Source organism: Panthera leo, chromosome E3, assembly GCF_018350215.1.
Source record: "Panthera leo isolate Ple1 chromosome E3, P.leo_Ple1_pat1.1, whole genome shotgun sequence".
Lineage (NCBI taxonomy): Eukaryota > Metazoa > Chordata > Mammalia > Carnivora > Felidae > Panthera > Panthera leo.
The window spans coordinates 37,376,299-37,398,333 of NC_056694.1; the positions used below are offsets into that span (position 1 = coordinate 37,376,299).

The 22,035-nt window shown below is 52.3% G+C and overlaps 1 protein-coding gene across 2 annotated transcripts in view; it reads right to left on the minus strand.

Annotated features, from left to right (window-relative positions):
• Positions 1 to 22,035, minus strand: part of CE3H16orf96 (chromosome E3 C16orf96 homolog) — a 37,487-nt gene continuing 15,452 nt past the window's right edge. For both annotated transcript variants that reach the window (XM_042922798.1, XM_042922797.1), the window contains 12 exons: positions 20,289 to 20,374; positions 19,888 to 19,998; positions 16,638 to 16,712; positions 16,029 to 16,193; positions 12,746 to 12,864; positions 11,985 to 12,047; positions 10,036 to 10,128; positions 9,005 to 9,185; positions 8,776 to 8,878; positions 2,491 to 2,571; positions 1,522 to 1,723; positions 1 to 167 (listed from right to left, as the gene is read on the minus strand). In XM_042922798.1, coding sequence (XP_042778732.1) covers positions 152 to 167; positions 1,522 to 1,723; positions 2,491 to 2,571; positions 8,776 to 8,878; positions 9,005 to 9,185; positions 10,036 to 10,128; positions 11,985 to 12,047; positions 12,746 to 12,864; positions 16,029 to 16,193; positions 16,638 to 16,712; positions 19,888 to 19,998; positions 20,289 to 20,374 — 1,295 coding nt within the window. In that variant the 3' untranslated portion in view covers positions 1 to 151. The remainder of the gene's footprint in view (positions 168 to 1,521; positions 1,724 to 2,490; positions 2,572 to 8,775; positions 8,879 to 9,004; positions 9,186 to 10,035; positions 10,129 to 11,984; positions 12,048 to 12,745; positions 12,865 to 16,028; positions 16,194 to 16,637; positions 16,713 to 19,887; positions 19,999 to 20,288; positions 20,375 to 22,035) is intronic.

The following is a 22,035-nucleotide window of genomic DNA, read 5'->3' on the forward strand; positions in this document are numbered from 1 at the left end:
TCAAAAAAGTGAAAGATTTTATTATGGGGAGAACGTGCCAAAAATACTCATCTGTGATACGGGGATGGGTGCAGGGTCCAGGACTGCACCAGCCGGTGCCCCCCAAGGTGTCTGGGACAGGTAAGTCACCTGGGTCAGGAAAAGCTTGGCCTCATTTAGACACAGTCCTTGGAGAAAGAAAAGAGAAGTCAGGGGCTGGGAGTGGTCACAGGCGAGGAGCTGGGGACACGGCCGGGAGACCATCAGGAAGGGGGCAGGCAGGCAGCATTCCCAGACTCTGATGGCCTCCAGGTCCAGGGCTCCCACTCCATGCCAGCACCCTGGCTCCCCCAGAGCAGACCCTTGGGCAGCTCCCTTCCCCCACTCCCTTGCCCACTCAGCCACCCTCCCCAGGGCCTCCAGTGCATGGTGGGGTGGGGTGGGGGAGTCATGCCCCAAAACCATACAGGGAGAGATTGTGTAATGTGGAAGACGTGTCAGAAGTATGAAAAGCATAGTGGGCACAACTAGCCAGAGCCATGGAGTGGACAGGGAGAGGAAGAGAAGGGGAGAGGCAAGGAGGGCAAGCAAGCCGGGCGTGTACAATGCTGGAAGGCAGGTATGCGCCCTCTGCGGTCCCGGGCTGCCCGCTAAATTGCCAGATCAGGTCATCATGACCTCCCAGTCTGCTCCTCGCTCCACCAAGAGTATGGGCAGTCACCCCCCGGAAGAAACAGAAGGACGTCAAACAGGCGAGCGGGATTCTGGCCCTGGGGAAAGGGCAGCCCAGGGCATTCCAGGGGCCTCTGCTCCCAATTCCTCGAGGACTGGCCAAAACGTAAACATCAACAATCAGGTTTTAAAAATATCCAATCCATGACTATAATGACTGGTGGGAAGGATCAGCATGAAATACAAAAGGAGGCACACAGTCATATTTGGCTCCCATGAGAAAAGCAGTCTTGTCAGAAATAACGGCCCCCAAAGAAAACGTACGTCGGCAGTAGCTGTACTAGGAACTGATTCTGATAGAATCATTTCAGCAAAATAAAAAAGGAAAGTGATTGTTTTTAAAAGCATGTTAGCTGTTGTATTGAAGACTGGTCAAGGAATTATGTTGGCTCAGTGGAAAATTCAATCTAGAGAGCTGTGTTCTCCACGAAGTGCAGGATAAGAAAGAAGGATTGTGTTGTGTGCGTATGTATAGAGTTAAGGGGCGTCCGAGTCTTGATTTCAGCTCAGGTCATGATCGCGGTCATGAGATCAAGCCCTGCGTCAGGCTCTGAGCTGACCGTGGAGCCTGCTTGGGATACTCTCTCCCTGCCCTGCTTCCTCGCTCACTCTCTGTCTCTCTCTCAAATAAATAAACTTAAAAAAAAAAACACAAACAAAAACAGCCACTGAGTCAAAATCAGTCCCTTATGGAGGCCTTTCACCCATGTCCAGGTCCCCTGCACCCTCCTCAGGCTGAGCTCAGGGCCCAGTCTCTGCCAGCAGGGGGAGAGGAGGGATGAAGGGAGGGGTGAGGGACGCAGGGCTCACGGGCTGGCAGGCTGCGTGCCGGCTCGGGACTCGAGGCGCAGAGGCCGTGTGTGCCGGGCAGGCCGCGGGACCTGCTGGGGGTCCCCCTGGGATGGCGTCAGTGGCGGCAGCAGGGGCAGGGGCGGCAGCGATGGAGGCCGAGCTGGCATCGGAGGCTGGGAGCCCGAGGTGGCTGAGCACACGCCTTTGCGGGGGTGCAGGCCTGAGAGAGGCAGGAGAGACGATGCTGTGTCCCAGCAACAATCACGGGCAGGCGGTGGGGGGATGGGGGGGGGTGGGGGGGGAGGGGGTCGGCTGGCCTGATGGGTCATACCCATTAAGTAGACAAGACCGGAAGTGCTTTCCCATGGCTCACCCCGTCCCAGACACACCCTAAAGTTCCCCCGGGGGTGACTCCAGATAAATGACGCCACAGTCGGATGCTCGAGTGCACATGAACGTGGAATCCAGGGTCAGGGTTGCGGTGCCTCAGCTCCGCACTGTGAGCTGGGAGAGTAGTGCACACCCACCCAACTGGGCCCAGGACGGCGTGGATGAGAAGGGAGAGAGCGCTGCACAGGCTGTAAAGCATCCGCAGGTGCCTGGTACGTGGTGATGGCAATCAGAGGAATCCCCCCGCCCAGCTCGTGGGGCCCCAGGCAGAGAGGCCCAGGATGGTGAATGGGCCCCTCATCCCATCCCTGCAGCTAGGGGACAGACACCTGGTCTCGGCCGCCTGGATGGTGCTTGGCCAGGAAGCCCCGCTGAAGGGTAAACCAGGAGCCCAGGATGGCTTGAAGCCATGGCCAGGGAGCTGGGTGCTTGGCAGGGGGATGGGACACCTGAGGGGACTTCTTGGACCCTGGCATACACAGAGCAGGTGAGAGACGGATGAGGTGGGTCAGGAGCGCCCCAGGCTGGGACGGGTGAGCCCCAGAGACCCTGCCGGGACCCCAGCTGGGCCAGGGTGTTCGGAGGGCAGGTACTCACGGGGGTAGATGGCACCAAACAAGGCACTCAGACGTTCACGATCATACAGGCTTCGAGTTGGGGGATGCGGAACCTTCACAGCTTAGAGGAAAAGAAAGGAGAAGACAGAGGAATGGGTGAGGACTCTTGCAGAGTTCCGCCTGACCCCAGACTCCCCACTTGTCCTGCAAAGGCCCTTTCACCGTTTCCCAGACCTGCCCGCCTTCTGCACACACCTGCCCCTCAGCCTCTCTTTCGTGGAAGATCCCTCCTCCCACCCAGAGTTTCTCAAGGCGTAGATGTTCTCCCTGGGGCCAGACCACGGCCATCATGCCCCCACCCCCACCCTCTCATCCCTCACCTTGTGTGTGTGAATTTTTTTTTTTTTTTTGAGATGAAATTCACACAACACACAGTAAGTAACCTCTGTGCCCAATGTGGAGCTCAAAATCACAGCCCCGAGATCAAGAGTCACATGCTCCACTGACTGAGCCAGCCAGGCGCCGCACAAAATTAACCATTTAAGCCAACAATTCAGTGACTTTAACGCTCATTCACAATGGTGTGCGACAACCACCTCTAGCTAGTTCCAGAACATTTCATCCCACCAGAAGGAAACCCTGTGCCCATGAAATATTCATTTCCCTTCCTCCCTCCCCCAACCGCTGGCAGGCACGAATCCTCTTCTTGTCTCTGTGATATTCCTGTTCTGGACCTTTCACAGACCAGGGATTGTACAACATTTGGCCTCTAGGATCTGGCTCCGTCCTTCACTTTTGAACCCAACACATCTCCTTCTCCCTATCCAGCCAAGAATCCCCATGACTGGCCACCCAGACCAAAGGCTGCACAAGAAGAGGGACCCTCAGGGTGAGGATGTGGGTGAGGGGAGGGCCCCGGCCTGGCTCTCAGGACGAGTTACAGGCACCAAGCTCCTTCCCACGATGGACACCAGATTGTTCCTTCTGCCTGGACACCTGTGTCCTTCCTGGCTGTCCTGACAATTCCCGCTTTGTTAGCTCACCAGGGACTCCTCCCTGGCCATTCTCTCCCCAACTTCCGTGTTTCATCTTACTCAGTGAACTTTTTATCTATTTATATCCTATGGTCCTTCATAGGGTAAGAACTCTAAGGGGGCAGTAACTTTATTTTGACCACATTGGGTCTCCCCAGTGGTATCTAAAATATGCCTGACACCAAGAAGGGCTCAGGAATGACCAAATGAATGACCAGGGCCATGTGGCAGCAGGATGTGCTCTGTGGACCTCCCTTTTAAGAAAGAATTCACTTTATACCATATGTTTTCACTCTTATGTGGATCCTGAGAAACTTAACAGAAGACCATGGGGGAGGGGAAGGAAAAAAAAAAAAAGAGAGGGAGGGAGCCAAACCATAAGAGACTCTTAAAAACTGAGAATAAACTGAGGGCTGATGGGGGGGTGGGAGGGAGGGGAAAGTGGGTGATGGGCATTGAGGAGGGCACCTGTTGGGATGAGCACTGGGTGTTGTATGAAAACAATTTGACAATAAATTTCTTATTAAAATAAATAAAAAATAAATAAATAAGAAATAACCCAGGTCAAAAAAAAAGAAAAAAAGAAAAGAAAAGAAAGAAAGAAAGAAAAAGAAAGAAAGAAAGAAAGAAAGAAAGAAAGAAAGAAAGGACTCACTTTATAGCAGGCTTTCAACAACAGCCAAACCATGGAAAGAGCCCAAATGTCCATCAACTGATGAATGGGTAAAGAAGATGTGGTTTTTCTTTTTTTTTTTTTCAACGTTTTTTATTTATTTTTGGGACAGAGAGAGACAGAGCATAAACGGGGGAGGGGCAGAGAGAGAGGGAGACACAGAATCGGAAACAGGCTCCAGGCTCCGAGCCATCAGCCCAGAGCCTGACGCGGGGCTCGAACTCAGCCCAGAGCCTGACGCGGGGCTCGAACTCACGGACCGCGAGATCGTGACCTGGCTGAAGTCGGACGCTCAACCGACTGCGCCACCCAGGCGCCCCAAGATGTGGTTTTTCTATACAATGGAATACTACTTGGCAATGGGAAAGAATGAAATCCTACCATTTGCAGCAATGTGGATGGAACTGGAGGGTCTTATGCTGAGTGAAATATGTCAGTCAGAGAAAGACAGATACGATACGTTTTTACTCATATGTGGAACCTGAGAAACTTACCAGAAAACCGTGGGGGAAGGGAAGGGGAAAAATACTTTCAAATGGGGGGGAGGCAAACTCATAAGAGACTCTTAAATACAGAGAACAAACTGAGAGTTGATGGGAGGGGGTGGAAGGAGAAAGGGGAAAATGGGTGATGGGCATTGAGGAGGGCACTTGTTGGGATGAGCACTGGGTATTGTACGTAAAGCGATGAATCATGGGAATCTACTCTGGAAACCAAGAGCATGCTATACACACTGTATGTTAGCCAGCTTGACAATAAATTATATGAAAGAAGGAAGGAAGAGAGAGAGAGAGAGAGAAGGAAGGAAGGAAGGAAGGAAGGAAGGAAGGAAGGAAAGAAGGAAGAAAAAAAAAACAACTCACTGTTCAGCTGCAGGGGTACAGGGAGCCAAGAGCCTCCAGCTGTTAGCACCTCAGGGGCTGTTAGCACCTCAAGCCAAAGACGGAGCACAGGGCCTGGCCACTAGGGGTCTCTGCTTGCCTCCTCCCTTTCCTCCCTCCTCTTTGTTAACCACCCCACCCCCAAACCTCTTGCATTCCTAACTATGTCTTAAGGTCTGTATCTACTGTTCCTTGAACCTGTACTAAGAACTAACTCCAGTGTGTTTTGTGGGTTCTGCGTAAAAGCAAATGCCCAATCAAGGGGGGCTCCCAGGCCCCCGTTCTGATCACCCGGTGGCACCTGGATCCGTCCACAGGTCTCAGGCGGGACCAGCCAACCAGCCAACCAGTGAGACTGTCACATTGCTTCCCTCCAAGGTGAGGGATGTGGGCCCAGGGCCCAGGTTCGAAATCGAGACCCAGCGAGGCTTGGAAACAGGGTTCTGACCCAGCACTCTCCCTGAGGTCTTACTGATGCCCTGGATTCTGTAGGTCAGAATTCAAACTCGCCATCTGACCCCAACACCTGCTCCTTCTGGGCCCTCCTCTGTGGCTTTTCCACCTCTGCATAAGCCAGAAGCTGAGGAGCCGTGAGGCTCTCAACAGGAGGGGACCCTGAGCTCTGGCAGATGAGACAGATTCTCCAGGGCTTGGAGGCAGATGCACAGCCTGGGCAGAGGTGGGAGACAGCTGGGCTCACTGAGAGAAAAGCAAACAGTTCTGAGATGCTGAAGGGAGGGGCATACAGGGGACCAGCCCCCCCACCCCCCACCCCCCACCACAGATCAGCCAAGGAGCCTGACTCTGGGGGCAATGCCCCTGAGATGTCCCTGTTCCAATCCCCAAAACCTGTGACTGTGTCACCTGACTTGGCAGAGGGGGACTTGGCAGATGTGATCAAGTTAAGGATCTCAAGACAGAGAGTATTCTGAATGATCCAGGTGACCCAATGGAATCACGAGGTTCTAAAGAGGAAGGCTGGAGGGTCAGAGTCAGAGAAGGGGAGGTAAGGACGGAGAGACACATCTTGAGCTGGAGGAAGGGGCTACAAGACAAGAAATGGGGTGAAAACGGTAAGGAAATGGTCTCCCCTAGAGCCTCAGAAGGAACTAGACCTGCTGATCCCTTGATTTTAGCCCTGTGATACTCATTTCAGATTGCTGATCTCCTGAACTAAGATAAAATAAATGTGGGTTGTTTTAAGCCACTCGGTTGGGGTAATTTGTTACAGCATCCATAGGAAACTCCTACCAACAGGTTCTGAGCTGGGGAGGGGCCCAGTCACTGTGCGTGTTTTAGGCAGTTCACCCAAAGCTGGTGAGGAGGGCTGAGGCTGGTGACGCCCCCCTGCCTGCCTCCTCCTACGTCCTGAGTCCTGCCTGAACTTAGCCTTCCTTCCAGGGCACTTCTTCAAAAGTCAAGCCTGAGAACCACTAGCCTCGGCACGTCCACCACCCTCCTATGGGGACACGGCTCACTGGGGACTGAATGGGTGTTCCTCTGCCCCGGCCTGAGCTCCTGACTCAGTGCAAGCACCTGGAGGGCACAGGCTGGCCAGATGCCCTTCAGTGGCCCCCAGCTGGCAAAGAGCTGAGTAAATGGCAGGGCACACTGGACAGTGATATGAACAGACTAATGCATCGGGGGCCAGGCTGGAGGGGCATACAGGGGAGGGGCAGGGCTCACACTGGCTCATTTAGGCTTAGATACTGAGTCCGTTTTGGATTAGAATGTTCTTTTGAGTAAATAAATGAGTGATAAGAGCAATCTGGTCAAAAGATCTGGCCACAGGCGGGTTTCGAACCAGCTTCTAAAAGTAGTTAGACTTTGTTGTCCCCAAGCAGAACAAAGCAGTTGAGGTGTCCTTTGATTCAGTCCTACTTTGCTGCGTGGGTCTCAAGAATGACTGAGCCATGGGGAGGGAAGCCCTGCCCTCTGGGTGACAGCCCAGGGGAGGTAGGTGGAGAGGGGCCCTGTCTAGTGCCTGAGTGGAGATAAGGGCTCCCCCACCTTCCGGCAAGCGGCCCTCACCTGCTCGTTGGTGCAATGCCTCACTGGGTTTTTGCCAGCTGAAAGGAGACGGTGCAGGCCTGGCAAGAACTCGGGGCTCATTAAATATTAGCCACCGTGGTTATTACCCTGCCCGGTGACCCCTGAAGCTTAGCCTGAGTCCCCTCCCAACAGCAGCCACTGCTGGGGGGTTGAGGCTTGTCCAGGGGGAGCCGGACCCGTGCCGGGGGAATGCAGGGCTCAGATGGTGTCCTGACCTCCTGGGCCAGCGCAGGGACCTGTAGTGTGTTGAATGGTGGTCCCCAAAGAGATACGCTCCCCAGAACCTAGGAATGTAACCTTATTCGGAGAAAGGGTCTTTGCAGATGTAATTAAGGATCTCGACATGAGCTCATCCCAGGTTAAGGTGGGCCCTAAACCCGATGACAAATGTCCTTCCAGGAGAAAAGGAGAAAACACAGGGATTAGGCCACAAGAAGACGGAGGCAGACGCTGGAGGGACACGGCCATGAGCCAAGTTATGTATGGAGCCACTAGGAGCTGGAAGACGCAGGCAGAAGCCTCCCCCGGAGCCCTGGTTGTGAACACAGCACTGCGACACCTTGATTTTGGACATCCAGGCTCCTGAACTCTGAGAACTTCTTTTGTCTTAAGCCCCCAGTTTGCGGCCATTTGTTGCATGTGTCCCAGGACACTAACGCGGCCTCTTCTTTGCCCAGCATTCCCAATAAAACAGTCCCATTTCCTTTTCTTGCATACCTGGTATTTAGTCCTCAAGTCAATGGGGACAAAGCAGGGTGAGGAAGAATACCATGGGCAGAATTTAACCCTCCAGCCACTTTGGGACTCCAGGGTTCCTCTGCAATGGAGAAGTGTATGGCTCTTCCGGAAGGAGAAAACCCTGAAGAGTGGTGCAGAGGAGGTACCCCTTCTAGCACTGCCGGCCCATGGCTGGAGCTGAGGCCTGGAGCCCCAGGTAGGAGCCAGCTGGAGCAGGGGCTTTGATGCTGCAGCAATCAGAGTGACTGATCCATGTGTCCCCACCTAACCCAATCCTCACCTACCTGGGACATTAGGACACAGGCCTCCAGTGTCTGTGCATATCTCTTCATCATGCCCAACCCCTTCCCAGTCTCCATACCGCAGGGAGACTCACCTTCCTGACTCCCAATCGTGCCTGGCTTCTCCCCACCGCGGGCCTTTGCACCTGCTATTCCCCCCCACCTGGACCACTTTCTTCCCACCCGACCCCTTCATCCAGCTTACCCTATTCCCTCATCAGATGCCTCTCCTTGGACTGGCATTCTCCTCACAACCCTCCCATCCCCAGCCCAGCATCCTTCTTGGGGAGGCCATCTGGCACCCCTCCCTAGGCCAGCATCCTTTGTCACCAGGGCGCTCCCCTCTGGTCAGCTATTCATTGCTATTGCTAACAATGGATCCTCCCCTTCAGGTTATTTGCTTACATTCTGTTCCTCCCACTCATGTGGAGACCCCGAGCAGCCCATCTTTCTTTGCTCCCCACTGCCTCTCCGGTGACCGGTGCAGCACCTGGCATATAGCAGGGCTCCGTTTTTTCAAGTAGCTGTGTGAAGGCCTCCTGCCACTTGAAGATCCCCAAGTCAGGGATGGGGCCAGCTCTGAGCCCCACCTGCACCTCCTCATGCTGCCCAGCAAAGCCAGGACATTGAGGGTGGGGGCTCCCCGGAAGGCCTGATGCCCCTCACCTGCCAGCTCCTTCTCCACGCCCGTCGAAGGCCGTGCCCCATCCTGGTTGATCATTCGGCCCTCGTACAGGGTCCCGTCCACTCCCAGAATGTCCACCTCGGCCTGTTAGATGGCCCGGGCCCCAGATCAGGGAGAGTCCTTGCCTGCCTCTCCAGGACACACAGGGGCCAGGCAGAGCACGGCCTCCCCCGGGGGGTCACCCATGCCCAGGGCTTCTGCCGCACTCACTGTGTCATAGTCCAACACCTCAGGGTCCCCGTAGGGGTAGAATGTTGACAAGTCATAGGACTTGAACTTGAGGTTAGCATCATTGCCGGGGCCGTCGCCCCAGTCCTGCTGGGGTCCCAGCGCATCCAGACTCCTGTCCTGGTCTTCAAGATCCTGAAGCTGCTGTAGCTGCTGGTGTTCCCTGGGGTAGGACAGGTAGGACAGCAGCTGCTGGGAGACCCCTCTGCCCCAGAGGAGCAGCAGGGTGGGCCCAAGGGCCTGACCAATAGCAAGACAAGATTGGAATTTCTTCCAGCTTGAGTTTGAGGGGCCACTATGGGCTGGCGAGTGGATATGGACAGGCACAGTTGGGGCAGACGGGAAAAATCGAGTCCTGTGCTCCCCCAGATCCCACCTACCCCTGGGACCCCAGTCTGGCCTGCCAATGGAAGGCTTTGAACCTTGATCTCAAGAAGGAATCAGGCACGGGAAGGTGGGGGGTGTCAGGCACAGGCCCCCCCCCCCATGGCCCTCCCCTTTACATGGCTGTGATAGTCGTTCAGCCGTCATTTCCCCACCTGGGCAGGTGGCTAAGTTATCTGAGCCTCAGTTTCTTCAACTATGAAGTGGGGTGATGACAGAATACACCTCAAAGGGAAGGCTTGAGGATTCACTGAGGTCAGGTATGCCCAAGCGCTCAGTGCAGTGCCCGCCTGGCCACACCAAGCCTGAGGCCAGGGTCCTCGCTTATTTCCTCCAGCTGGAAGCAGGCACCTCAATTCTAGCTCATAAGAGTCATGAGACTTAAATGAGAACCCTTCCCCAGTCGTCTCGGCCCGTAATAGATGCCCAGTAAATAAGCCCATCCCTCTCTGCGATTCTCTCCCAGGCCATCTGCTGCCCCAGCCACGGCTGTCCCAAAACAGCTCCCTTGCAGATGGCTGACAATGCCCTGGGACCGCCTTTGGATCCCAGGACTGGAGCTGACGTGTCTGCAGGGCTCCCGGGCCCCTGAGGACCCCCTCTATGGGACAGACCCCCAGCCCGCTCACCTCATCCGTTGCCGCTGCAGGTACTCATAGCTGTTGGCACTGGCGGGGCGCAGCCGCGAGAGGAGGTGGGCTTTGCGGATGGTGATGAGTTGCCTGTTGGGGACAAGAGTTAAGTGGGAGGTACAAGTGGCCAGCAGATGGCCCCGGGCTCCCTCCTTCAGGAAGCCCTCCCTTAAACCCAGCCGTCAAGTTTATTTATTGATTTTGAGAGAGAGAGAGAGAGAGCGAGAGGGTGTGAGCATGTATAAACAGGGGAGGGGCAGAGAGTGAGGGAGACAGAGGATCTCACACAGGCTCCATGATGTCAACGCAGAGCCTGACGCAGGGCTTGAACCTACAAACTGTGAGATCGTGACCCGAGCTGAGACCAAGAGCCGGATGCTTTACCACCCTGAGCCACCCAGGCACCTCAAATCCAGCCTACTTTCTAGAGACATCTGCAGCATGGGGCCACTGCACAAGGGCTCTGAAGAGCCCCAGTGATCTTTGAGATGTCATAAAGAACAACTGTTCTGATTATAAAACTAAAAACCAGAATAGGTAAATCCTTGAAACAGAGAAGTTGGTGGAAGTGCTCTGTTGCCAGCCGGAGTGGCGGTTACACAATATTGTCAATACACTAAATGCCACTGGCCTGTTCTATCTAAAATGATTGATTTGCGCTATGTGTATTTTACCTAAACAACAACAAAAATGAAAACAAAGGAAAATATCAGCTTTCTGGGCAGCGGGAACTGTTCTACACTTTGATCTGAGAGGTGGTTATAAAGGTGTATACACACATACAAATTCACCAGGTTGCACCAAAAACATTCATATACTTTACCATATTATTTAAGCCACAATAACATCTTATATTTTATAAGGTATCTTTAAAAAAAATCTTAAAAAAATTTTTTTTAATGTTTTATTTTTGAGAGATTGAGAGAGAGAGAGAGAGAGAGAGAGAGAGAGACAGAGGCGAGTGGGGGAGGGGCAGAGAGAGAGGGACACAGAAACCGAAGCAGGCTCCAGGTTCTGAGCTGTCAGCACAGAGCCCGACGCGGGGCTCAAACTCACGGACTGTGAGATCATGACCCGAGCCGAAGTCGGATGCCTAACCAACTGAGCCACCCAGGTGCCCCTAAGGTATCTTTTTATTTTTTTTTATTTTTATTTATTTATTTATTTTTTGCGTTTATTTATTTTTGAGACAGAGAGAGACAGAGCATAAACGGGGGAGGGTCAGAGAGAGAGGGAGACACAGAATCTGAAACAGGCTCCAGGCTCTGAGCTGTCAGCACAGAGCCCGATGCGGGGCTCGAACTCACGGACTGAGAGATCATGACCTGAGCCGAAGTCGGCCACCCAACCAACTGAGCCACCCAGGCGCCCCCTAAGGTATCTTTTTAAAGAAATGTTTATTTATTTAAATAGAGAGAGAATGGGAGTGGGGGAGGAGCAGAGAGAAACAGAGAGGGAGAGAGAGAATTCCAAGCAGGCTCCACACTGTCAGCCCAACACGGGGCTTGATCCCACAAACCATGAGATCATGACCTGAGCCAAAGTTGGATGCTTAGCCAACTGAGTCATCCAGACGCCCCCTGAATTGTTCACTTGAAGATGGTTTATGTTATGTGAATCTCACCTCAATAAACAAAAGTTTTAGACTCTAAAAATACATGCAACGAAGTCCCACAAAGTTCAGCTTTTCCCCACTTTCCTTCCATCCTTTTGCTTTTGGAGCTGACCTTGACCCTGGCACACACGGGACACCAGGCAGGGCTGGCAAAGGAGGGGATGCCGGTGCTCCTGCCCAGGACAGGGAGCAAAGGACATGATGTGTACGGAATGGTGTATAGGGCCGGATGAACATCTAAATCATGTACCTACAACCCCCCCAGGGCAGGTAGGGCTGGGCGATTCTGGAGAATCCAGAAGCACAGACGCCCCCTGGTGGCGGTACTCACGGGCCAGTCATCATCTCCACGGGCCGGTCGCAGGAGATGCATTTCACCCGCTCAAACAGTTTCCTGGAAGACAGCCGGCCATCAGCTGCTGCCCCGTGGGGAAGGCCTGTCTGTACCGCAGGGTCAGGACTTCCCTCCACACCCCACTCCCGCTGGCCTGGCCCAGCTCAAGTCTGCCCTGCTGGCCCCTGCGGATCCCCACCTGTGGCCACCTGCAGCAGTGGGGGACAAAGTGTGTGCAGCTTATGTGTCTGGCCCAAACATAATGGAGGTCTTTAAAACCAGGGTCCTTCTGGAAAGCTGCCCTTCACAGGGGATATTTGGAAGGATGAAGGGTCATCTTAGGACAGGAGACTGCCCCCCCAACATTGATTTCCTCTGCCTAGGACTCTGTCTAGATGGGGTGGGGGAAATGGTGACAGGCTCCAGTCCCAGATCCACCCAGGCTCCCTGTGAGGCCCTGCATGGCCCCTACCGTCCGTGAGCTTCAGTTTCCTCATTCACAGCAAAAGGGCTTTGGAGCAGATACATTCCTGGAGCCCCTCTGCCAGCCAAGACCAGAGATGCCCCCCTCGGGGGTGCCCTCAGCCCCATCCCACCCTCAACCCCCAAGCTGGGAAGCCCCACTCCTTCTCCCTGGGTCCACAGGTCTGGAATCCTTCCTTCCAGAATCTGCTGGGATACCCATCTCATTTCCTCTCTGGAGAGAGGGTATTGTCCCCAGCCTCTGGGAGGTGCACCCCCACCCAGGAGGGGCTCACTTCCTAAAGCCAGCAGCACTGTCAGGGTCAAATCGGAGGCCTTCAATCAGCAGCTTCCTGACTATTTTCCAGACCTCATCCACGTCTTTCTTCAGGTCATCCAAATCACTGTGGGCCAGCTGCACACAGCCAAAGGGAAGAAAAGAGGGTTTAGTCAACTAATTCACACCCCACCTTGCTCAAGAAAAGGATCTGCAGCAAAGTTACCCAATGTTGGGTAACAAGATTAAACAGCAAAAGCGAGGGGGTCAAGCAAAGGGGACACGATCAAGCTTAGGTTACGGTTCATACCCCTAACGCACACTGTTGCCGGAATGGAGCCGCAAAGTGAGCTCCCCAGTAGCCAAGGCAAAGAAATACTGCCAGTTACTGCCTCCAAAAGATAAAATCAACACTACTGCTCAACTGAGGCCCTCAGGCCCAAGACACATTTCTCCCAGCGGTCCCCAGGCCTGAGATTCACACATGCGACACATATTCACTGAGTATGAAGTATACTTACAACGGACCATGAGTGCAACCAGTTCTGGAACATCCCAATTACTCCCCAAAGAAACCCTGTACCCATTAGTGATGGCCCCTCGTTTCCCCCAAACCCTCAGGTGTAGGCAACCACTGATCCCATTCATGGCTGTGGATTTGCCTGTTTAGGATACTTCACATAAATGGAGTCACATCCTCTGTTGCCTTTGGTGTTTGGCTTTCACTCAGCACCATGTTGTCAAGGTTCATGGGTTACACCATGAATCAGGGCTTCATTTCTTTTTATGGCTGAATAATATCTCATTGTACCCACTGTACAGAGAGACCACAATTTGTTTATCCATTCACCCGCTGGCTATTATGAGTAATGCTTCTTTGAACATTTCTGTATGAGCTTTTGCGTGGACCTGTTTTCATTTCTGTTGGCTACAGGGGTTGGAAGTGCTGGGTTGTATAGGACTCGATATCTAACTTTCTGAGAAATTGCCAGACTGCTTTCCACGGGGGGACTTTTGAATTTTTAAGGTGTTCGTTCCAGGGGCAGCTGGCTGGCTGGCTCAGTCGGTAGAGCGTCCGACCCTTGACTTCAGCTCAGGTCATGATCTCACAGTTTGAGTTCTAGCTCCACGTCAGGCTCTGCGTTGACAGTGTGAAACCACTTGGGATCCTTTCTCTCGCTCTCTGCCCCTTCCCTGCTCACATGCTCACACACTCTCTCTGTCTCAAAATAAATAAACTTTCTGAAAAAAGATTTAAAAACTTGTACGTGTATGTTCACAGAAGCATTATTCATAATAGTCAAAGGTAGAGACAACCCGAGTGTCCATCAACAGATGAATGAATAAACAGAATGTGGTCTATCCGGCTGATGGAATATTGTTCAACCATGATAAAGAATGGGGGGGTCTGATCCATAAATGAACCTTGAAACCATGATGCTAAGGTCAAGAAGCCAGTCACAAAAGGTCACAGGATGTATGATTCCACTTACATGAAATGTCCAGAATAGGCAAAGCCACAGAGACGGAAAGTAGCCCAGGGGTTGGCAGGGACTGGGGGCAGGGCGGGCTGGAAAGTGTCTGTATAAATGGGCACAGGCTTCTTTGTGGGGGATGGAAATATCTTAAATAGGGGAGGTGTTTGCACAACACCATAAATGTACTGAATGCCACGGATTTAGTCACTTCAAATGGTTAATTTTAGGTTGTGTGAGTTCTGTCACAATTAAAAATACAGGAAGAAAAGAAAAAGCACTTAAAACAAAAATTTATAAAGCTTTCTATTAGGAAGAAATCGAAACACCCAGAAAAGTGAAAAGACCAGAATCATTAACCCCCATACACCCACCATCCGGAGTCCATCATTCTTAACAGATTGCTACATCTGCCTTATTCTTTCGATGGGCTATCTTTTGAAAACTTACAAAGACCATGACACCTCACTCATGAATACTGTCGTACTCGTGAGGACAGTTTCCTACGTGATACCCAACGCATGAACAGTAATTCCTGACTGTTCTCATTGCCAGCCCTTTTGTAGACTTGGCTCAACTGAACCAGGACACAAGCCAGGACTCCTCATGGACTGCACTGGGTTGTTTTGTCTCTGGAGACACTTTTCATCTAGAACAGTCTCTCTGTCTCCACTTTTTTTCCCACCCTATCATTGAATTACTGAAGAAAAATAGATCAGTTGTTCTGTAGATGACTATAGTTCCTCCGGCTGCAATTCTGCATTGATTTGTGTGATTTTTAAGACAAATGTGTTTCCAGGGGCTCCTGGGTGGCTCAGTCGGTTAAGCGTCCGACTTTGGCTCTGGTCATGATCTCACAGTCCGTGAGTTCGAGCCCTGTGTCAGGCTCTGTGCTGTCAGCCTGGAACCCGGAGCCTGCTTCGGATTCTATGTCTGTCTGTCTGTCTCTCTCTCTCTCTCTCTTTCTGCCACTGCCCTGCTCGCGCTCTCTCTCAAAAATAAATAAACATTTGGAAAAAAAAGAAAGACAAGGGCATCTCCATGAGAAACACATCCCATATCTGTTTTGATTGTTGTTATATCCCCAGTGACGAGCGTCATACGTGCCCAGCGCATAGCTGATGAATGAACATATCCTTGTTTTGTAGATGAGAAATCTGAGGCTCAGCGAGGTCGTAGCACTCGGGGCACGCTGCTGCTCAGAGGGGCTGCCTGATTCCGAGCCCACGCTCTCCTGGCCATACCAGCAGCCCCTGCTGCAGGAACCACACAGAAGTATAACTGTTGGTCTGACTGTGCCTGTCTCTCTACTGGATGGTACAAATCAAGGCATGTGACTCGTTAGCAACATTTATCACAGGTGGTCAGTAAAGGATGCATGGATAAATAAATTATCAGCAGACACCCCGCCCCATCCCACCCTGCCCCCTTGCTTGCCCAGGCATGAGAGTTATGGCAGTCAGTCTCCAAGATCCTCCCTGCTCACACCCTTTCACACGGGGTAGGGCTGGCCCGTGGAACGAGGCTACTACAGAGATGATGCGCCGTGGCTAAGTCATAGAAGCTGACGGAGCTTCCATTGCGCTCTCCTGGGCCACCTGCCCTGGGGACGTTGGCTGCCACTCTGTGAGAAGTCCGTGTGGTGAGGGAGTGAGGTGTCTCGCCAACGGCATCTTGACTGCAGCCTCACGGGAGACCCCGAGTCACTCAATTAAGCCGCTCCCCAATTCCCGAGCCTCGGCAACTGTAGAGCGTTTGTCGTTTCAAGCTGTCACATTTCAGGGTCACTTGTTACACAGCAGGAGACGACTGCTGGGGGGTACTCACCTTGGTGCTCAGGTCCTTGCTCAGCTTTTCCTCAGCCTTCTTCCAGTCATTCTCGTGGGTCACGACCCTGAAGAGCATGCTCTGAATCATCTCGTTCAGCTCCATGGCCACCGTCTCCAGGTCAGCTCGGCTCGCCTTGCCTGCCAGGGTGCTCCTGTCGGCTTTCTGGGGACAGAGGGGACTCAGAGCGGCGGCGATGCTGGGGTGGCAGAAGGAGGAAGCTGGAGGGGGGCGGGATCAGACCACTCCGGTCCGTGTTTTCGAGTTTGGGACCCTGAACGCCTGGCCTTGGCTGAAATTCAACCTCGGGGTCTAATTGGCTCAGACACAGCTATCAGGTGTAAGCCAAGGTCTTCCCGTGATGGAGAAGCTGCTGCCTGATTTTTAAGCGCAAGTAACAAACTGTCATTCACCCTGAGTCACTGAAAATAGGAGTTGATGGGACAACTTTGGGGAAGCTTCCCCAGCCCTTCTATACGATACAGGTGGAAGGAACCTGGGAGGCTCTCTGCCTGGTCTCGTCTTGTCTAGATGACCCCGATGCCCTGGGTGGGAGAGCTGGGCTCAGGATGCAGGGGCGGGAGGGGAGAGGAGTCTCTGATCACTCACCTCTTTCAGCTCCTGCTCCATCACACTTTTGTCCACCTTGTGCATTTCGAGGTTTTTAATTTGAGCATGGACAATCTAAAAAAAAATTTTTTTTACATTTATTTATTTTTGAGACGAAGAGACAGAGCACAGTGGGGGAGGGGCAGAGAGAGAAGGAGACACAGAATCAAAGCAGGCTCCAGGCTCTGAGCCGTCAGCACAGAGCCTGACATGGGGCTCAAACTCATGAAGTGTGAGATCTTGACTTGAGCCAAAGTTGGATGCTTAACCAACTGAGCCATCGGGGTGCCCTGAACCTAATTCTAATAAATGCCAAGTTCCACCATGTCCACCTTCCCCAAAGATGGGTCCCAAAGTCTAGAATGGGAAATGCAGGTGTGGAAGGAAGGTCCTGTTTTGGCCTCAAGTCATTGCTTCCTCTAACCCCACATCAGCAGGGATCCCTGACCTTTTGGAGTCATCAGGCCTGATGGTAATATTTAGATCTCCACTTGGCTCTTTCTAATTAAAATCTGGAAATAAAGAGGAGTGATTAGCTGGGACCTTCTAACTTCTACTGCTAGGATCACCTGTGTACTGAGTTGATTAATGTCCTCCCCAAAATTCGTGTCTGCCCAGAACCCGTGAACGTGGCCTTGTTTGGAAATAGGGTCTTTGCAGATGTAATTGGTTAAGATGAGGTGATACCTGGGGCGCCTGGGTGGCTCCGGTGGTTGAGCGTCCGACTTCAGCTCAGGTCGTGATCTCACTGCTTGTGAGTTCAAGCCCCCATCAGGCTCTGTGCTGACAGCTCCGAACCTGGAGCCTGCTTCAGATTCTGTGTCTCCCTCCCTCTCGGCCCCTCCCGTGCTCACACTCTGTCTCTCTTTCTCTCTCAAAGATAAAATAATAAAACATTAAAAAAAAAAAGATGAGATGATACTGGATCAGGGCAGGCCCTAAATCCATTGACTGGTGTCCTTATAAAGACGTGACGTGAAGACAGACACCTAGAGGGAAGAGGCCATGTGACGACAGAGGCAGAGACTGGAGTGATGTGGCTACAAGACAAGGAACCCCTGGAGCCACCAGAAACTGGTTGAGGCAAGGATCCTCAGTCTGAGCAAGGCCCTGCCAACACCTTGCATTCTGGCTTTTGGCCTCCAGGGCTGTGACAGAATACGTACCTAGCGTTTCAAGCTACCCAGTTTGCGATCATTTGTTACAGCAGCCACAGAAAACAAATACACCCAGTAAGTGGTATACTCACTGGCCGTCTTTTCGGTCTCCTCCTGCACCGAGCCACAACTCAGAATATGATGGTCTCTTACAGGTTCTGTAATGCAGCCTCTGGCTTATAAAAGACACTCATCCACTTGCAAAAGGCAAGTCACGTTTTCTACAAAGCCCGTGAGAAAGAGTTCTGCCCCCACTTATGTTCTCGCTTGGTTCTCAGTGGAAAACTCTCGGAGAGACGCACAGCAAGGGGATGGAAACATCTCCCTCCTGCTTGCGTGGTGGCGGTGTGGCTGCATGAACAGGCAGACGTGGACTGAGCTCTTAGACTTAAGACGTGGGCATTTTGGGGCGCCCGGGTGGCTCAGTCGGTTAAGCGTCCGACTTCGGCTCAAGCCATGATCTCCTGGTTCAGGAGTTCAAGCCCCACATGGGGCTCTGCACCAGTGGTGTGGAGCCTGCTTGGGATTCTCTCTCCCCCTCTCTGCCACCTCCCCCATTCGTGCTTACTCTCCCTAAATAAACAAGCAAATAAATAAATAACAACTTAAAAAAAAAAAAAGGAAATATTTAGCGAAGCATGTGTTGTATACTAAGTCTGCTCCGGGTCTTTCCAGGGTTAACTTTTATAAGCAACTAATTCCTGTTGGCACAGGGGCAGGAAGGACAAAGGCTGCCTTGTTCCATTTGGCACTGTTTGGTCAGGCCTTGTCCTCTGGAGTTTCCCTCAAGTGACAGCTACTTGGAGGCAGACACTGTGCACAGGGCAGGGCAGGGTGCTGGCCACTCAGCAGACGTGCTGAACGGACGGGCTCCGGTCTCCATCAATATGTCCACAGGGCGTGGCAGCCCAGCCTCGCAGGAGGGCAGTGATAAGTAAGGGTCCAGAGTTGGCAGGAGATGAAGTCGTTCCTGACCTCGGTATTCGCAAAGGTCTGAGCCTGCAACCCCAGATACCCACCGCCCTCACCCGGGCTAGGAACTGGCTCCCTTTCCAGAAGTTCTTTTCCCCACCAAGTTGCCCTGTGTGTGTCCTAGCCTGGAACCTGCATGGGGGCGGGGGGGGGGGGGAGATGTGCCTTTTTCTTGTGCCCCCTACATCCTAGTGCACCCCACCAATAGCCCCCTGACTTGGATCAGAAGCCCCCATGGAAATTATATTGGGTGGTTCTGTTTGGGGTTTTGTCTCTTTCATTCTGGGGGAAGGTCCTGTCTTCCTGCTGGGAAGGACTTTGGGCCCTCCTCCAAAGCCTGGGGACACCTTGGAGACAAGGCACAGATGGGACTGGCCCTGAGGACCTTGGGGCCAGGGTCATCAGGCCAGTTGAGTCAGACCCTCCAGGCCCATGGGAGAGGGTGTCCAAGGGGGCCCCTACTAGGTGCTTGGTGTCTGTATGCACAATTGTCATGTCAGTAAGCCTGCCATTCTGGGAAGACCCACTGGTGCTGAGCTGGGTTAGGGGAAATGTTATGAACCTAACAGTTGGTGCAAGAAGTCCCCTCACTCATTCGCTGATGTCTTCAGCACATGTTGAGTGTTGGCTGTGCTCCAGGCACCTTTCTGGGGGCGGGTGACCCAGGGGTCAACAACACAGATGTTGCCCAGGCCCTCTTGCTTATATGTTTGGGGGCGGAGGTGAGGGGGGGCCCAGATTTGTTGGTTTCAATTGAAGTGTAATTAATGCAAGATGAAATGCCAGTGCAGGGTCCCTGGTTCCCCTGCCTTGGGTGTAGCTGTGAACCCTTGAAAGGAGGGTCCAAACGTCCTAGTATGGAATCCTCCCCCTACCTGCCCACCCAAACCCCCAGACTTGGGGTGCCTGGGTGGCTCAGTCAGTTGAGAATCTGACTTTGGCTCAGGTTATGATCTCACAGTCCATGAGTTCCAGCCCTGCATCGGGTTCTTTGCTGTCAGTGCAGAGCCTGCTTCGGATCCTCAGTTCCCCTCTCTCCCTGCCCCTCCCCATCTCTTGTGTGCATGCTCTTTCTCTGTCTCAAAAATAAAAAATAAAATATTTAAGAAAACCAAACAGACCTTCAAGTCACCCAGGCGAGTCTGGAGCTTTTCCACTGCCCTGTCCAGCACGAGGTGGTGATCCTTTATTATCTCTATTTGGTGGCCCCAAATTCTTTCAAGTTCCTCCTCCTAAAAGGGGGGAGACACAGTCATGAAGCCCTCGGCATCGAAGGTCACCCTGGCAGGGAAGGGGCTTGAAGAGTGTACCAGGCCAGTGCCAAGAACCCTCGTTGGTGGGGGACCACATAGCCACGACCCACTGGGACTCCTGCACCTGCCAGGTCTGTCTCCTTTGCCCCACTCACTCCCCCAGGCCGCCTTTTAGCTACACAACAAATTCTCGTCCTGGGTCAGCAATTCAGCTGTCAGCCTGCCTCAAGCCACCTTCCCCTAGTGTCTTTCTGCCCCGGGGCACTGACCTTCATCCTGGATCTCTGGAGGTTCCCAATCTTTTCCTGCAGTACGTCCACTGTCGTGCCGAGCTTAGAAGAGGCTCCCAGATTAGCTGAGGGCAAAGGAGGGGGTGGCTGTTAGGGGCAGAGATGGGGAAAGACCCTTCATCTAGGGCTCCACTTGCTTCTGCCAGGAGACGTCCGAGGTGGCACTGGCCACCAGAAAGATACTGTGAGCCTGGGGCCTTCCAGGTCATTTACCTTTTCTAGTAGTCATTCTTTTCTTTTCTTTTTTTCTTTTTAAGTTTATTTATTCATTGGGAGGGGGAGAGAGAGAGCGTGAACAAGCGGGGGAGGGGCAGAGAGAGAGAGGGAGAGAATCCCAAGCAGGCTCTGTACTGTCAGTGCAAAGCCTGATGTGGGGCTTGAACTCATGAACCATGAGATCATAACTTGAGCCGAAGTCAGAGGCTTAAGCAACTGAGCCACCCAGGCGCCCCTGAGTAGCTACAGTCTTTTAAAAAAAATCTTAAAATGGGCACCTGGGTGGCTCAGTTAAGTGTCTGACTTAGGCTCAGGTCATGGTCTCATGGTTTGGGAGTTTGAGCCCTGAATTGGGCTCTGTGCTGATAGTGTAGAGCCTGCTCGGGACTCTGACTCCCTCTTCTCCCTCTCTCTGTCCCTCGTCCACTCTCTTTTTCTCAACATAAATAAACTGTATTTTAAAAAAAATTTTTTTAATGTTTATTTTTGAGAGAGAGACAGAGCATGAGCAGGGGAGGGGCAGAGAGAGGGAGACACAGAATCCAAAGCAGGCTCTGAATCGTCAGCACAGAGCCCAACGTGGGGCTCAAACTCATGAACCTGAAGATTATGACCTGAGCTGAAGTTGGATGCTTAACTGACTGAGTCACCCAGGTGCCCCTAAATACATTTTAAAAAAATATTAAAAGGAGCAGATAAAATTAATTTTGATATTTTATTTAACTCAATATATGATATAAAAGTATCATTTGAATATATGATACAAAATTATTGAGATGTTTTACATTCCTGTTTTCATCAAGGTTTCAATATCTGACATGCACTTCACCCTTGGAGTACACCTGCACTTGAACTTGCCCCATCTCAAGTGTCCAACAGCCACAAGTGCCTCCTGGTATTATATTAGACAGCACAGGCCTAGGGAGGCCTTTCTGGAGTTTATTCCAGTCTCAGAAAAGGCCCTGAGCTGGGATTCCTGGCTAGCTCAGTCAGCAGATCAAGTCAGACTCTTGATCTCAGGGTTACGAATTCGAGCCCCACATTGGGTATAGAGATTACTTCTTTTTTTTTTTTTTTTAATTAAAAAAAATTTTAATTTATTTTTGAGAGAGACAGAGACAGACTGCAAGTGGGTTGGGGCAGAGAGAGAGGGAGACACAGAAGCAGAAGCAGGCTCTGAGCTATCAGTACAAAGCCCGACGCAAGGCTCGAACTCACAAACCGTGAGACCATGACCTGAGCTGAAGTCAGACGCTCAACCGACTGAGCCACCCAGGCACCCCAGAGATTACTTTAAAAAAAATCTTCAAATAGGATAGGACAACAGGCCTCACAGTGGGTCCTCTGAGCCAGCAGCATCAGAATCAGATGCTGGGGGCACCTGGGTGGCTCAGTCAGTTAAGCAACCAACTTGGGCTTGGGTCATGATCTCACAATTCCATAAGGGGCTCTCTGCTCTCAGAGCAGAGCCCACTTTGGATCCTCAGTCCCCTCCCTTTCTCTGCCCCTC